Genomic DNA, 15,266 nt, shown 5'->3' with positions numbered 1-15,266 from the left:
ACATGCTTCTGCTGTTAAAGTGAATGATTGACAGTCTTCCTTCTGGGTCAACAGAGTTTTTATAGTAAACTATGCTGTAACATTTGCATAGAATTGATCAGGGTCGATGTCTTGAAGGTTGTCATTATCACTGAATACTTTAATGGTTTGCACACCGTTCAGATCTCTGAAAGTCGTTTGGTTGCAGGTGACTGTTGAAGAAATTGTTGTTTTTTTTAGAAGCCATGGACAGTAGAGTTCATCCCTTCATCTCGTAAGACCAGCATCTTCACGTCTCTCTTATTCAAACAGGAAGTTGTCTTTTTTTTTTGGGTTCCAAAACAAAAGACAAAAATCTGTTTTCACATTTTATTACAAAAGAACAAACTCTGTTCAACTTTGCATAACATATATGCATGTGAGAGACAGGAAAAAAAGCAAATCACCAAACTTCTTGAATTAAAAAAAAAAAAAAACATTGGGGGACAAGCAGGCTCAGAGAAATTATTTAGTTTGTGTTTCATCAGTGAGAATCAAACTTGAGTGCAACAACAAACGGTCCATCGGTCCTCTTCAACGTTTTTGGATATCTTTCCAGAATCTTGGTGTCTTTTTATTTTTTTTGCAGTAAAACTTGAAATCCTTAATTCAGGATCAGAAGAGAATCTGTTCCCAGTTTGATCGAACGAAAGTTTCGATCTTTTAAACATCATTCCTGCAGGAAATGCATTTTTCCAGGTCAACCCGGAGAACCTTGAAGTGTCGGTTCCTCCTAAATTCCTAAAGAAAAGACAAAGAGCGCGTGAACGCAGCTGCAGGAGGTGAGCGATGGGGGCGGGGCATAGGACCGGACAGCACCAGGTGAGCATCCAGGTTAGCTGCAGCTCAAGGTTCAGAGTTTGTGACCCAACGGTCACAGGTTACAATCCTTGGACACAACAAGAAAACAAAAAGACTTCACCCCCCCAGGATGAAGCAGGTACCACGTGATGGAGTCACACGGCAACATTTACTACAGGTAAAGACTGAAATGCCCTTGAGCAAGGCACTGAACCTTCTACTGCTCCAGCGGTCCTGTCCACCTCAGGCTCCGAGTCCTCCGCAGAAATTTTACAATAAAACTTGTAAGTTGCTTCCACTTTTTTTTTTTTTTTTGCAACATTGCTTCACTTTGGCGTCGGACAGATTTGACCCCCCCTCCCAAACCGGCCCGACGTCGCTTTCTTTTACAATCAGACGGCGCAGAATCAGAGCAGAACCGGCACTGAAGGTCCGCTCATTCGGTGAAGGCTTTGAAGATCTTGGCTTCCGTTGGGTTTCAGAAATGTGACGGGATGTCTTTATTGGAGAGTTTAGACCCGCCCCCTGCGGACCGCCGCGAGGGGCGGGACGACCTCCTGAAGGACCTGAGGCGGCTGGTTGGACCGGAGACGAAGCCTCAGAGACGTTAAAAGCTTCAGGAAATGAAGGCAGAGCAGAAACAGGGGGGGGGCTGCGTTGCCGTCTTTTGTTCCAGCAGCTGGGGGGGGGGGGGGGGGGGGGGCCCTCTCGTGTTGTTGTGAGGGCACGTGGGGGGGGCGGGGGCTCACGGCGTCCCGCTAAATATAGAACTGGTGCAGCGCCAGCTTGTCCATGAAGGGCCTCACCAAGTTGTCGGTGGCGAAGTAGAAGACCAGGCCGAAAAAGATGGAGATGGGCAGAGCGGGCAGCGCCTTCTTGAAGATGGCGAGGAGCAGCAGGGTCAGACAGAGGCCCTGCAGGAGGGGAGGGGGGGGACACACCAGACAAAACATTCAGAGCGACTGCAGACCGACGCACGCTGAAACTGTCGGGCCCACACTCACGATCAGGATGGCCACGAAGCAGGCCAGCGTGGTGTTCCAGTCGCCGCTGGCCGCCGCCTTCCCCACCAGCATGCTGTAGAAGATGAAGTCTCCCAGCCCCAGTTTGACGCCCCCTGTGAGGACGGCAGGACGCCACATTCAACACTTGAATGTTTTCAATCCCATTTTCTTCCTCAGACCCCCAGGACTTACGCTCCTCCTCATCCTCCTCCGCCGGCGGGCGAGCCGAAGGCATCTGCTGGATCTGCCGCCGGGTCTCCTCCGTGGACTGCAGCTGCCCCAGCTGGTGCTCCTGTTGGCTGACCCAGGAGGGGGTGAAGCCTCCGTCGTCCTGCGGCGAGCTCAAGGGGGGCGGAGACTCCGCCGGCTCCGGCGCCGCTGCTGATCGGAGATGCGGGTCGCGTTAGGGAACAGGAAAAAGGAAGAAAAGCGCCTTAAACCGCACAGCTCACCTTCCTGCGTCTCCTCTGCGGATTCCCTTCTCGGCCCGCCCGTGTCGGCCATGTTGACGAGCCATACCATTGTAGCTGGGGGGGGGGGGGGGGGGGGGGGGGGGGGAATTCAGTCTCTCAAAACAAGTAATTTTTCATTTTTTGGAGCAAACAGGTGTTCAGTCCAAAAACAGCAGATGAACTTTCAAAGTAAAAGCACACAGTTCATATCAGGGATTCTAAACTGTTATGGGATGTTTTAAGTGTGACCTCACAGGAGTAGATGAGAGCAGGAAAGATGGGCTCGTTTCTTTCCTGGGCCGTCTCGACCAGGATCCTCAGAGGTCCTTTAGGGCAAAGAACCGCCAGTAGATCTGTGGGGCGGGAGGAGAAACAAGAGAGGTGAGGCTCCTTCCACTCCTGCGTTAAACCCGTTGAGTGTAAATCTGTGTTATGGTTGATATATAGAAGCAAAGTAGCACTTAAAGTGAAAAGATCATTTGAAAACTCTGTGGCTGAGACGCTGCAGTTTCAGAAAGGACGCTCGTCTCTGTCGTTTCTGATTTATGTGAAAGTAATTTAAAGGCAGAAGCGCCAACATCTTCACTAGCTACAGCTATAAATCTGAATTATTTTTAGGTTTAATTATGTTAGATTTTCTTCAGAGCATGAATGTATTTTTCTTGTCTGACCTTCATTTCCTGTCCCTCATCAAAGACGATGGATGTTACGCATCCATCAATTCAGATTTTATCCCGATTCTGCTCATAAATTCTCTGAGACCGCGGCCTAAAACGAACCAGATGAGGGCCATCTTCAAAGGGTGGGGGGCAGACTCCTGCACCTACAGGTCAGACGGCAGATGGAAGGGGGGGGTTACCGTAGACGGAGATGACGGCCAGGATGAGCCAGGCGGTCCACTCCGGCAGGTACTTGATGAAGACCAGAGCCATGAGGGCGCTGATCATGATGAGGTAGGCCTGCTGCAGACGCAGAGGTCCCTTCCAGTGGATGCACATCATGCCCACCACGCCGAAGTTCCAGATGACGATCACCACGGTGAAGTAGTCCATGGCCACATTGTAGGTCTTGAAAACTTCTCTGTCAGAAGCAACAGAGGCATGATGGGAAAACTAGCCACCGGCATCAGGAAGGAGCTACAAAAAGCTGCCTCTTACTGGAGGTAGATGTAGGAGAAGAAGAAGAGGAGGAAGAGGGAGGAGAGGAAGAGCCAGCCATGGATGACCTGAAAGGACGAAGAGGAGGCGGGTTAGCTTCAACAAAAAAAAAGACAGTTTGCTTTGATTTACCCACAAGAGACAGAACATGCAAATCTTCAAACATGCAAGCGATGGTGAGAAACGGGACTTTTTTCACAAAAAGACGTCATATTTTTGTCTGATTCTGGCTCCGAGTCAAGCTTCTTTCCTAACAGCTGTGAGAAAGCGATAAAGGTTTTAAGGGGCGGGGCAACTATGGGAAAAAAAAAAGTTCCATCGCCTGATGGTTTTGAAAACAGCCGTCTCTTTAAAGACCTCAAGATGTGTCCAAGTCATTCCATGTATCCAAGTGTGACGCCATCCATAGAAAGTGTCTTACTTCCAGCTCCAACCAAATGAAGTCAATCCAGTCGCCATTTTTCCACAATACGGACGCCGCCATGTTGGAGCCAGACGTCAAAGGTAAGCAGTAATTGGTCAGAGTCGGTCTGAGTCATCGTTTCTATGGCAACCACTCTCACCAATCACAAGGGATGTGGCCTTCCAACAAGCTCACTCCCGATAGGTGAGAGTGGTTGCCATAGAAACGTCGACTCTGACCACTCCCTGCTGACTGACAACATCTTGTTCTAACATGGCGACCGAATTGACTTCATTTAGTTGGAGCCGGACGTAAATGATCTTCAATGGATGACGTCACTCCCTCAGTCCAGTTCTCATTTACAGTCTATTGACGAGACGCAGAACTTCGAACATATTCACATTATGCTTTGAATAAAAAGGTTTGAATTCTCCGTAAACGTAAAGTTTAAATGAGTTCAAGTGTCTGAGGTTGAAAAATATTCACATGAAAACAGCCGATCATTTTGTTTGAGGTAAGCGTCTCTACAGAACGCCAACTTTATGAAGAGACAGTGTCAAACCTCAAGCATGATGTGTTTACTGAACCTTGGAATTTAGAAACACTATGCTTAAATGGATTACTAAACCAACACATCTGACAGTAACCATTGCAGAATAAGTTCCTCTTTTTCTAAAAGAACCTTTGAAGTGAACTTTTTAAATCCTGAGCAGAGCTGACGCAATAGCAGTCGGGTCTGATGTTTCCTCCGCTGTCTGATCTGCTCGGTAAAACGGGACCATGAAGCTCACGTCCCGGAAGACTGCGGGCCGAGCTTTCTTGTACCTTGTAGCAGCGATACTTGTACAGCAGCACCAGCACCAGCGTCATGACGATGATGACCGTGATCATGATGGTGGCGTTCAGGATGGAGTTCACGGCTCTCTGGCCCACCGTGTCCGTGTCCTCGGGGAATGGCGTGTAAATCCTGCAGAGGTGGAGAAAAGCACAGGTCTAATTCCAAGGTTTCATTTCAGTAAACAGCCCTGAGTTCACTCGGCTTCAGTAAACGCCTGTTCTCGCCGCTTTAGCTCCACCTGGTGGCTAAGAAGCTGCATTGCACCCAGTCTGCGGGTGGATGCGAGCGCTCCGACAAAAACACTCACAGCCTCTGTCCATCCTTTCGGGTGTAGAAGCCGACGGACTTTATGGTTGCCACGACAACGGCCATGCAGAGCGTCACGGGAACGAAGAGCATGATGACGTGCTTGGCCCCGTATTTCAAGGTCATCTCCTCGTCCTCGTCTTCCTCCGCCTCTTGCACTGCCGGACGGGCGGCGGGCGGGTGCCCGTTCTGCTCGGGGCCTCCGCCCTCGCCTCGCCCTACGCCCGAACCTCCCCTGGTCCGCAACCTCGTCCCCCCCTCCTGCTGCTGCTGCTGCTGCTGGCGGGGCTCAGGACCCGCAGCGGACTCGGGCTGGCCCTGCTGTGAGAGGAAAGAGCGTTTTACGTGAACCGTCTCCAGGAGACAGCTGAGTCACGGATGTAAAAACACATCCCACAGAAGCTCGTAGCCTACAGAAACATCCATCCCATCTGGACAGTGACCTTTTGCCAAATGATCAACAGTCAGAATAAAAAATATATAAAATTTAACATTTTCATACTCATTGATTCACAAAAACAATGAATATCAACAGTTTTCTGTTCCTTTTTGACTCCCCAGAGTTCATTTTAATCCCAAATCTTCTGAAAGTCTTGGCTTTTACAACGGTAAAGATCCACTTCAATGTAAATTGTGTTTTTAACATTTTCTTGAGGCATTTTTCTGATGACGGAGGACCTATACTTCATAAAAATCCGGATTAAAATCAGTCATTTTTGAGTATTTCTTTGTTCAAATCCTTGTGAATCAGGAGCAGAAAAATGGATGCCGTCTGTAAAAGATCGTATCGGTGACGGAAGCCACAAACTTCCTGCTCTGCTCCATTCTGATCATCCATCTGCAGACAAATAGATCCATGGACGTCTTTGTTTTCCTGGTCTGAGCTGGAATCTGGGTCAGAACTGTACAGCTGGATAGCTAATGTTAATTTAGTTCAATGAGTTCTATCGCTAGAGGAGACATCAGGTGGTTCCACATGGGAGGAGAGCGCCGCCATCTTGATGAGGTCAAGTCACTGCTGCAGTGCATGCATGTGAACACAGTTTTTGCATAATAACGGTTCATTATGCGGGTTTCAACTGTCAAAAATCGGAGAAATTAGTCCATGAAGGAGAAAGGCAGAACATTTCTCAGATTTCTTTAAAGCTGCAGGGGCTTCTTTACTAGAAAACATGTTGACATGCATGATGCTGCAGGGCTGTTATCAACATGCTGCATTATGTACGTATAATTTGCTGTCGACATAAATGTAAACTTTATTGTGTTAAACCTATATACAGTATCCTAGGACTATTCTATTATAGTAAAATAGATTTATACATTTCTGACTCAGTGACTGAACTTTTCTTGCAGGTTTCCAATGGATTCAGACTTCAGGAAAAAGTGGATCTTAGCAATAAAAAGAGCAAACCCAGATGGATCACTGTGGTACCAACTAGTAATACAGTCTGACTATGTTCAAAACATTTTGTGGAAACACATTTTGATACACCACAACATCTGTGTTACACAAATTGATCACTCACACGAATCAGTAAATCTATTGATTTTCTTTGTAAATCTGTTGTTAACAGTTAACTTATTGTTATTATTATCGATTCATTATTATTGACTTATTATTTATATATTGCTATTATTTATTGTTATAATTGACTTACTGTAGAATTATTTTTCGGGCTTTTCTAAATAATTTAAATTACATGTCAAAGAGGTCCAAACTTCTACATGTTTAAAATTTATTTTTAAAAATTCTTTGTATTAATTTTTTTTTGTAATAAGTTCTGCAACTATGCATTTATATATATATATATATATATATATATATATATATATATATATATATTATAAAAGCTACTTAGATGCCACCAAAGGCTATAGAAAGTGTTGCCATGTGGGCGCCGACGACCTCACGAAGATGGCGTCGCACTCCACCACCGTAAGTTATATCCTCTAGCGATATAACTCATTGGTTTAGTTAAAGGGGTGTGAGGGGCTGTAAGCTAGTGGGAGGGCGTGTAAAGAAACGGCTGACAGGAAGCGGGGTTGTTCTGCGCCATAAAATCCGAGGTGAATTTCCAATGAACTCTTGCGATACCTGTACAGCAGCACCAGCGTTTTTGATTTATTCATGTTCTATGTCCTACAAAAACGACGTAATCACAATAAAAATATCAGCGGGAACACTTTGAAAATAGATGATCAGAGTCTTTAACAACATAAGACCCACCAGGGAAACTTTTCTGGTTCTGGATGAGAGTAGAAAACCAACGCCACATCAAGACGTCATCAATGCCGACCGGAATGTCGCTGTGACTCATGCAAACATGTTACTCCAAGCAGAGTTCTGCATGTAAATTTTGTAAAAAGGGTCCATTTAAAGAAAAGCAAAGATCTGCTGCGGGTCAAGAAAGAAGACGTGTTTCTGCGGCCCCACCCCTCTTTTTTCTTTCCATACAACATGCTTCCAGCTGGGAGGTCAACAGTTCCAACACCCGCCTCAAAAACTAAACGCTGCAGCTGAACCGGTTTGTCCATTTCTGCTGACCAGCAGCTTCTGTGCAGAAACGCTCTGAGCCCAAACTGGAATATCAACTTTTGAGGTTTTGCAATCCTGGAGGACTGATCATTCTGCAGACACAGTAAAGTGTTTATGTCTGCTAACTTTTTATATGAAGCGGGTAACATTACTATTATAAACACCATCGACACCTAAGACCATTTTTTTAGCAATTCTCACTCATCTGGATTGTCCAAAACCCTCGTGACCCACAAGAACCTCACCGATTTACCAAACATCCAAACAAACTTCATCCCACAGAAACCATTACAGACTAGAAATGCTGGCTGTGCCTGAGGACAAGTCCCATCAGAAACAAAAAAAAAAACAACACAAAAACGTTCCTGAACTAAAAAGCAAGTTCAGACATGGAGCGGTAACCCTCCACCCCCCCCCAAAGAACCCATGAAGCAATCTGAGCAGAAGAGTCGTATAGACGTTTCCAGAGGCCGATCCGAGCAAAGGTCTGAAACATTGACTGCTATTCAGTCCAGACGACGCTAGTATGAAAGATAAGTGCTGCTTTTCAGAATAAAAGACATTCTGCAGCAGTTCAGGACCACCGTCTCCATTAAAGGGGAGTTCTTCACCAAGACTCCATCCAAGCAGAAGTACTTTGTGGATTCATGAATCATTTTCCACAATTAACACACAACTTTGGCTTCTAGGTTGCTAGGAGGCGGCCTGCAATAAAAAAGGACTTTGACTTCCTAGGGTTATGAAGGAAGAACTCGACCATCATCAAAATAATAAACACAGAACTCCTCCTAGTTTCTGATTTATTCAGTAAAAACGCAGTATTTGTTAGGCACTGAAGTGCAAATCACACAACCCAAAAACATTAAAGATCACAATTTAAAAAGCAACACAATTCATAAAAAAACACTATTACATTTAAGAAATCAAAACAATATGACAACGTTTGAATTTTGAAGAGGAGGATGTTTAGCCTGAACTGTGCTAAAGGAGTTAATTGATCAAACACCCAACTTTTGCAATGGGCGCGGCTAGAAGCTTCAGGAAATCTCTTCCATCTGAAGATTTCGCCAAACTACATATCTTCCTGCTGAAACTTTAGGTTCTTTTTTTATTTGAATTATTTTATTTTATCTGGAAATTACTTTTGATTTTGTTTCCATTTTTCTTGGAATTATATTTTGGTTTCCTGGAATCTTGTTTTGATTTCTTGAATGTAATGTTTGCTTTATCATCTGTTTTGCTTTTTGTTGTTGTGATCTTTAATATGTTTTTGTGTTGAGTGATGCATTTGTGTAATTTCACTTACAGTAAAACAAAAATTAGATTTAAAAGACCAGAAACAACAAACTAAACTTAAAAGTTCTCCAATCCCCCTCAAGTTGTGAAATAAGTGAAATAAGCTAGATGCCTTTAAACCGACCATAAAGTTGTTTTCAACATCCTCTGCGTTGTTCGCCATGGCCGGCTCGGCTGGCGCTTGTCTTCATGCAAATCGAACTCTGGGAACCTGGAAAAGACGAGAAAGCATCAGAACGGCCCATCTCCGTCCATTCTGGACTCAAATACAGGTTCTCCAAATGCTGAAACAGAAGGTCCCTGCTACATTCTTATAGTTTCACTGGGAAGCAGAATGAAACTTTAAAAAGAACACTGGTTCTAGAGAGGCGCCAAAGAATGAGAAAAGGGCTGATTCAAACAGAGAAACGACATCATTTGGATTCAAAAGAAAAGACATACCAACAAAACCAATGGGAACTAGTTTTAGGAATTTAAAGTGATAAATATAAACGTTTATTTTTACTGAAGGAATTCTAAATTTATATTAAGTCTTTATGTTTAATTGTATGACTGATGAAATGTGCAGTTTTGCAATGAAGCTTGATGTAAACAGACAAAGTGATAAAGGTTGCGGTTATACGACAAAGTTTAGGTTGTAAAAATGACAGCATAGCATTACGACCGCGTCTAAATAGTCTAAAAAAAGCCTATTTAAGGTTAGTTTCATTTTTAGAGGAGATGATAACACTGCAGGTTTAGTTAATATTAATAAACTTTAAATACATGTCATTTTTAGCCAAGGATGCGTCTAGTTTCATTCACGTTGACTGCTTATATGAAGAAGCTACATGATCATGTCATGACAAAAAATACAAAGTCACGAGATAATTACAAATGTATTTAATAACAACAAAAGTAATTAACGCCTTTTTATTAGGACTCACGTGGTGGTTTAGCTTTTAGAAAGTATAAACAACGAACGACGGGCTAGCCAGTAACGGCTAACGCTGGGCGGCTAGCGCCCGCGAACATGCGCAGTTCAGACCTCTCGGGTTCTTCAAAAGAACAACTAGTCGAAAGAGCGCTTACTTTAACAAATGAACGGTAACGTTATTGTTGACATCTAGTGGATAGTTTTGAAGCCTGGGAACTCCGTCCTCCTCCTCTTTGTTGTTCCTCCCTGCTGCCCGAACATCCGGCCACAGCGATACACCTCTTTGTTCTTCCTCTAGCCTTTGATGGCGGTGGGAAGACCCGCACGAAAACGCATTACCGCCACCTACCGGCCGGCAACACAATAGAAAATCAATTAGAAGAAGACAGTACAAACATGATTCAGGCCTTTTCTATATGGAAAATCTGGACCCGGGAATTTCTGATGTCATTAATGTTGTCATTATTTTATGCAAACATTTCATTCATTTATGTAAATGGAAAAATGCATGCCTTTGTTTAGTATTTTTTTGAATTATTTTTCTGATTATTATAAGTGTCATAAATGCATTCCAAACAAAAACAAGAAAACGACAGTAATTTATTTAAAATATATCTAAAGTATTGTTATTTTTAATTGTTTTTTGCCTTGCCTTTGCCTATTTTTTAAAATGTTGTTTTGTTTTTTTCTATATGCGCATTTATAACGTTTGTTCACCCTAACTTGGTTTGTATATTAGCATTTATAAGGGGGAAAAAAACACACACATTATTAAAAATATTACTGTTTTTGTTTTTTTGTTGTTGTTGTTGTTTGTTTTTTTATGTGTGTTTGATATTAACAATTGTTTCTTTGTTGTGCACGTGAATGTGAATTTCTCTAAATTGAAAAATGTACAATAAAGTTTATTGGAAAAAAATAAAAAATTATTTAGGCCTTGATCAATTTAACGTAAACAAATAAATGAAACCTTCATAAATGAATTTAAACTGGAATCACTGACACATATTAGAGAAAATAAAATTATTACTTATCATATAGAAAACGTCCCTTTTCTTCTATAGATGTGTGATAGGGGAAAAATAACATTTTTTTTGCATCTCTTTGCTCAGTTTTATCTTTATTTTTTTAGTTTTGTTTTTGTTTTTTCACTCTGAGTTTATTCCCAATGTTTGTAATCACTCAGATTTTTTCTGATGTATGATGTTATCATGTCAAGCCATGTCTTGTAATTTTCAATTTTGTACCATGTTGTTCAATAAAAAGAAAAAAAGCTATCTTACGCCATAATTAATGCTGTCTTATTCTTTTTTTGTGAGATGGGGGAACCAAAACCAATTTAAGCAACGCATACAAAAACATTAAAAAATAATAATAATCATATTGACTCTGTCTATTATTAGACAGTCACAAAAAAAAGTTATTTTCCCACCACTAAAATCCTTCATTTGATTTTTTTGTCTGCTCCTTCCCTTGACTGTGTCGCCCTACATACTGAATCAGAACATCCATGTGAAGCTCAGTATTTCTGCGGCTTGACTTTATGGGCTGTAATTCATATGTTATTGTTTGAATTAATTCTTAAATTTTTGACTAACGGATGAAAAGTGATGTTGACTTTCTTTAAGTTAAAATTAAAGAACATGAGTCTTTGGGAGGAGTTCAGAGTTAAGGACATGACTGCAAGTGTTTGTTTATTCTTAAAGTCTGCAACTGCGTGTAAATCAGAAAATTAAATGGATTTCCAGGAGTCCAAAATGTGTTGCTTTTTTTTTCTTAGATGTTGTAAAAAGTAGTTTAATTAAGTGTACTAGAAGCATTACTCAAAAAGCCAGTGGTATTGAAGTAACTTTTCAAGATGTCCAAATATTATAAAGTGTTCCCGTTTATTAGTTAGAGGAGGTTTTCAGTTACTACCTAGACTAATCTATGGCAGACGTTCTATACCTAAACTCATGTATTCTTAATCAAAAACACAAAGTGTGGCAGTTTTTGCTAAGCATCTTCTGATGTTAAACTTTAAAAGTGGTTTGCATATTTTAAGGTGATCAGAATATAGCACAACACTAGCCTAACAAAAAGGCTAGTGTGAACTTAACAAACATATTGTGATTTCAGTTAAAAAGGTCGTCATTGTTTCCTTTCTTTTTTTCATTCATTAATGTTGTCTAAATATCGATTAATTGTCCCAGCATGCAATGCGCAGTGACGTAGTCAGCTTCTCCGGATGTTGCCAGCGTCTTCATTTCCGGTGTGAGAGTTAGCACCGTCTTGCTTAAGCTAGGTTTCCAGATCTCACTGGAAACAGCAGTGTAAACGCTGGGAAAATGGTTTGTTCGCTTTCCTAAACGCTTTAAATATGCAGCCTGTCTTTTCTCAACCATATAAACCAATTTGTTTTAGTGCTTGTATGTTGTTTTTTTCTTCTGGTTTGCTAAAAATGCAAATTTTCTTCCACGTTATAAGTTAGCACGAAAGCGGAGACAGTCACTGAGTCAGGTGTTGTTTTTCAGCTAACATCACTTGGGTTTTTTCACATTATACCTTTTGTTTCTGTCATAAAAACAAAACAGATAATCAACGATCGTACTGAAAAGGGACTAAATGTTTTGTTAATTAAACGAAAATGTGTTTTGGGTTTTCCTGAGCGTGTTTTTCTGTTAAGTACTAATTAAAAGAACAAAAACCACGAAACACAAACAAAATTTGCACAACAGGCTAATATCCCAGTAAATTATTTACTTTTAAACCCCTTTCTTCAATTGAAATTGATAAATCTTTGCTAATTATTTCTGCCAAAACACATTCCTATATGATAAGTCTATTAAAATACTTGAGAACTGTTTTTTCCTGCGAGTGTTTGTAGGAAGGCTCAGTTCCAGCATGTCTAACTTTAGTTTGAATAATTGATAACTCAACATAGTTGTCTGTTTCTTTCAGTCTCACACCATCCTGCTGGTTCAGCCCACAAAGAGGCCGGAGGGGCGAACGTACGCTGACTTTGAGTCGGTCAATGAGTGCATGGAAGGTGAGCTGAGGGTTCAAACTCCTGGAATATTACGTCAAATTGCATGAATACACGCATCATGTCAAGCATCGCAGGCCGTCTGGATAGATTTTAATATTTGGATGACTTTCAGGTTGTTGTATTCTTACATTCTTTAAAGCAAAAAACCCCAAAGACTATGTATGGTTCAAATCAAACATTTGATTTAAAATCACTTTAAAACGACGGGCTGCAAAGTGATGTAATGAATCACAGTGAGAAATCCCAGCTGGATCCTCCAACAACCACTTCATTGGTGACTTTAAATTGTTTGTTTTTTTACCTGGTGATGGACCGGTGTACCGTCCAGCTTCACCCCGACAGACTGGATATATAGAAAATACATTGATCACTTTAAGACAAAATAAAAGGAGTGCAGATAAAATACTTTTACTGGCGTTTAGTGATCTATAGGGAATTGCTTTTATCGTGGACTTCGTCAGAGGAGGCATTTGTCTAGCATCATCAGGGGTGACGGCCTCAGACTTTGGCTGCACGGAACAGAAAAGCTTCCTCATGTTTAGTCCTGACTCCAACAGACGGTTTGTCCCCGAGTGTCCCTCCTGGTCCACCTGGGACCAACGGGTCAGAGACGTGCTTCGGTTCTTAGCCATGGAGAGACTTAAACACAAACAGAGCTGTGACTTCAAAGTCCGCTCTTCTGTCTGAAGCAGGTCGGCTTTTATCCGGGTTTCTTTAAGACAAGGATCTCAGCGACGTTTTCCCGAATGCAAACTACAAATTATTTCTGTTTGAAGTTTTACTTTTTTGTAAAATAATGTCTTAAATGTGTTTATTGTCCAGTATTCATCAGGTTTTTTTTTTTACTTTTCTAAAACATGATTACTAAGAATATGTTGGTAAAAACAGTTTTCTTTAACCCAATCTTTAACCCAAGTATATAAAGAGTGTAAGACAAAGTAAGTCTAGCTTTCTACATTTAAAAAGTAAAAGTAAAAAAAACTTTACCTGATCCCTCAAAGGGAAAAGTGATTTGTTTTCATACCTAAATAAATACAAAAGTTATGAATTAATACTAGGAGCTGCATTTCCAGAAGAAAATGCAGGGTTGAATGCTGCATTGCTGAATGAAAATGAAACTTAAAGGGTAATAATTGGCAATAAAATCAAACAAAGCAATGATCAAAGTTGACCATACGTAAAGTGAAAACAGCACAATAACAAAAGAGATGTTTTTGTGAAAAAATGGAACCAGTGAGCTAATCTGTGTGTAGAAATGATCAAGTAAAAGAAAGAATATGACTAATGATGTCACGTCACGGCGTTTGAACCAGGTTCTCCGCTCAAACCTCTGAAAACGGAACCATATTTGCGGTTGACTCTTTTCCTCTGCTGCGCTCAGGAGTGTGTAAGATGTACGAGGAGCATCTGAAGAGGATGAACCCCAACAGTCCGTCCATAACGTACGACATCAGCCAGCTGTTTGACTTCATCGACGACCTGGCCGACCTCAGCTGTTTGGTGTAAGTTAGAGGCAGAAACTTCAACATCTTGATGCGCTCGAGCTGCAGGAAGTGGCCAATAATCTTTATTTTGTTGTGATGTCGAGATATTTATTTATTTCTAAAAGTCTCTAACTTCCTCTTTCACCTGTGAAACTTGGTTCGCTTCGGTTTCTTGTGATCTGTGAAACGCAAACGCTTCGTGTGCCGCTGCCTCAGGTATCGGGCCGACACGCAGACGTACCAGCCGTACAACAAGGACTGGATCAAGGAGAAGATCTACGTTCTGCTCCGGCGTCAGGCCCAGCAGGCGGCCAAATGAAGCTGCTACGAGCGGGAGGGGCCGCGGCGAGGGGCCACGCAGCTTCTTTATCTTTTGTTCTTTGTATGCAGTGGAATTGTATTTTATTATTTGACTAATAAAGTTCACTAAAATACCTAAAGATGTTTGAAAAGTCTTCTGTGATTTAAGTTATTTATCTCTTCTTCTTTTTTATAGGTACATATTTTAATGTATTTTTGTCTGCTGAAGACCACGAAAAAAAGAGGAAAATTTATATTTTTTGATCACTTGGCAAAAAAGTGTTTGCTGAACAGAATGGACTTCTTAAAGTTTTACAGTAATAAACTTTTACAGTAATAATTGCAGCTTGTTTCTCAAATACCTCAAAAAGAGAAATTATTTTAGGACTGAAGCAAATGTTACCAGCAAAAGAAATTGTAGTTTATGGTTAAAATAAAGTCTGGATCTTGTTTAAAACAGTCTTTCTCAAAAGATTGTATTTTATTATCTTATTAATGTTGTAGTTTAAATGTAAATACATTTTAAGCCATTGCTTTGTATTTAATTTTTATCAGACTTAATAATTAGATTTTTTTTTGTTATCTTTCAACCCGACTAAGACAACGGATGAAATATCGTTCCTGTGCTAATAATAACTTTAGCATATTTATGTTGAAGCAGCAGCTGAAACATTGATTAATATGCAGATAAATAAACTAAAAAATGTCTTTTGAATATTTGCATTTT

The 15,266-nt window shown here is 41.2% G+C and overlaps 2 protein-coding genes across 5 annotated transcripts; one reads left to right on the top strand and one right to left on the bottom strand.

Annotated features, from left to right (window-relative positions):
- Positions 1-338: 338 nt before the first annotated feature.
- Positions 339-10,036, bottom strand: psen1 (presenilin 1). Of its 4 annotated transcripts, none has more exons than XM_023951671.2 (11): positions 9,883-10,036; positions 8,936-9,022; positions 4,981-5,300; positions 4,661-4,802; positions 3,433-3,500; positions 3,135-3,355; positions 2,530-2,628; positions 2,276-2,350; positions 2,016-2,204; positions 1,824-1,936; positions 339-1,733 (listed from the first exon to the last, which is right to left on the bottom strand). In XM_023951671.2, exons 2-11 carry the CDS (start codon positions 8,972-8,974, stop codon positions 1,578-1,580), a joined length of 1,422 nt encoding a protein of 473 aa, XP_023807439.1. In that variant the 5' UTR covers positions 8,975-9,022; positions 9,883-10,036; the 3' UTR covers positions 339-1,577. The 4 variants fall into 4 exon arrangements, with proteins under 4 accessions (XP_023807439.1, XP_023807441.1, XP_023807440.1 ...); XM_023951673.2 differs by having other exon boundaries at positions 2,016-2,201; positions 9,883-10,033; XM_023951672.2 differs by having other exon boundaries at positions 4,981-5,297; positions 9,883-10,033.
- A 1,876-nt stretch (positions 10,037-11,912) lies between these two features.
- LOC101161113 (enhancer of rudimentary homolog) lies at positions 11,913-14,679 on the top strand. The gene is made up of 4 exons (XM_004084392.1): positions 11,913-12,057; positions 12,668-12,755; positions 14,137-14,257; positions 14,456-14,679. The coding sequence occupies exons 1-4, from the start codon at positions 12,055-12,057 to the stop codon at positions 14,556-14,558; spliced, it is 315 nt and encodes a 104-aa protein (XP_004084440.1). The 5' UTR covers positions 11,913-12,054; the 3' UTR covers positions 14,559-14,679.
- Positions 14,680-15,266: the final 587 nt, after the last annotated feature.

This window comes from Oryzias latipes, chromosome 22 (assembly GCF_053564925.1).
Source record: "Oryzias latipes strain Hd-rR chromosome 22, Olatipes_Hd-rR_3.1".
Classification (NCBI taxonomy): domain Eukaryota; kingdom Metazoa; phylum Chordata; class Actinopteri; order Beloniformes; family Adrianichthyidae; genus Oryzias; species Oryzias latipes.
This window is presented reverse-complemented; position numbering and strand designations above follow the sequence as displayed.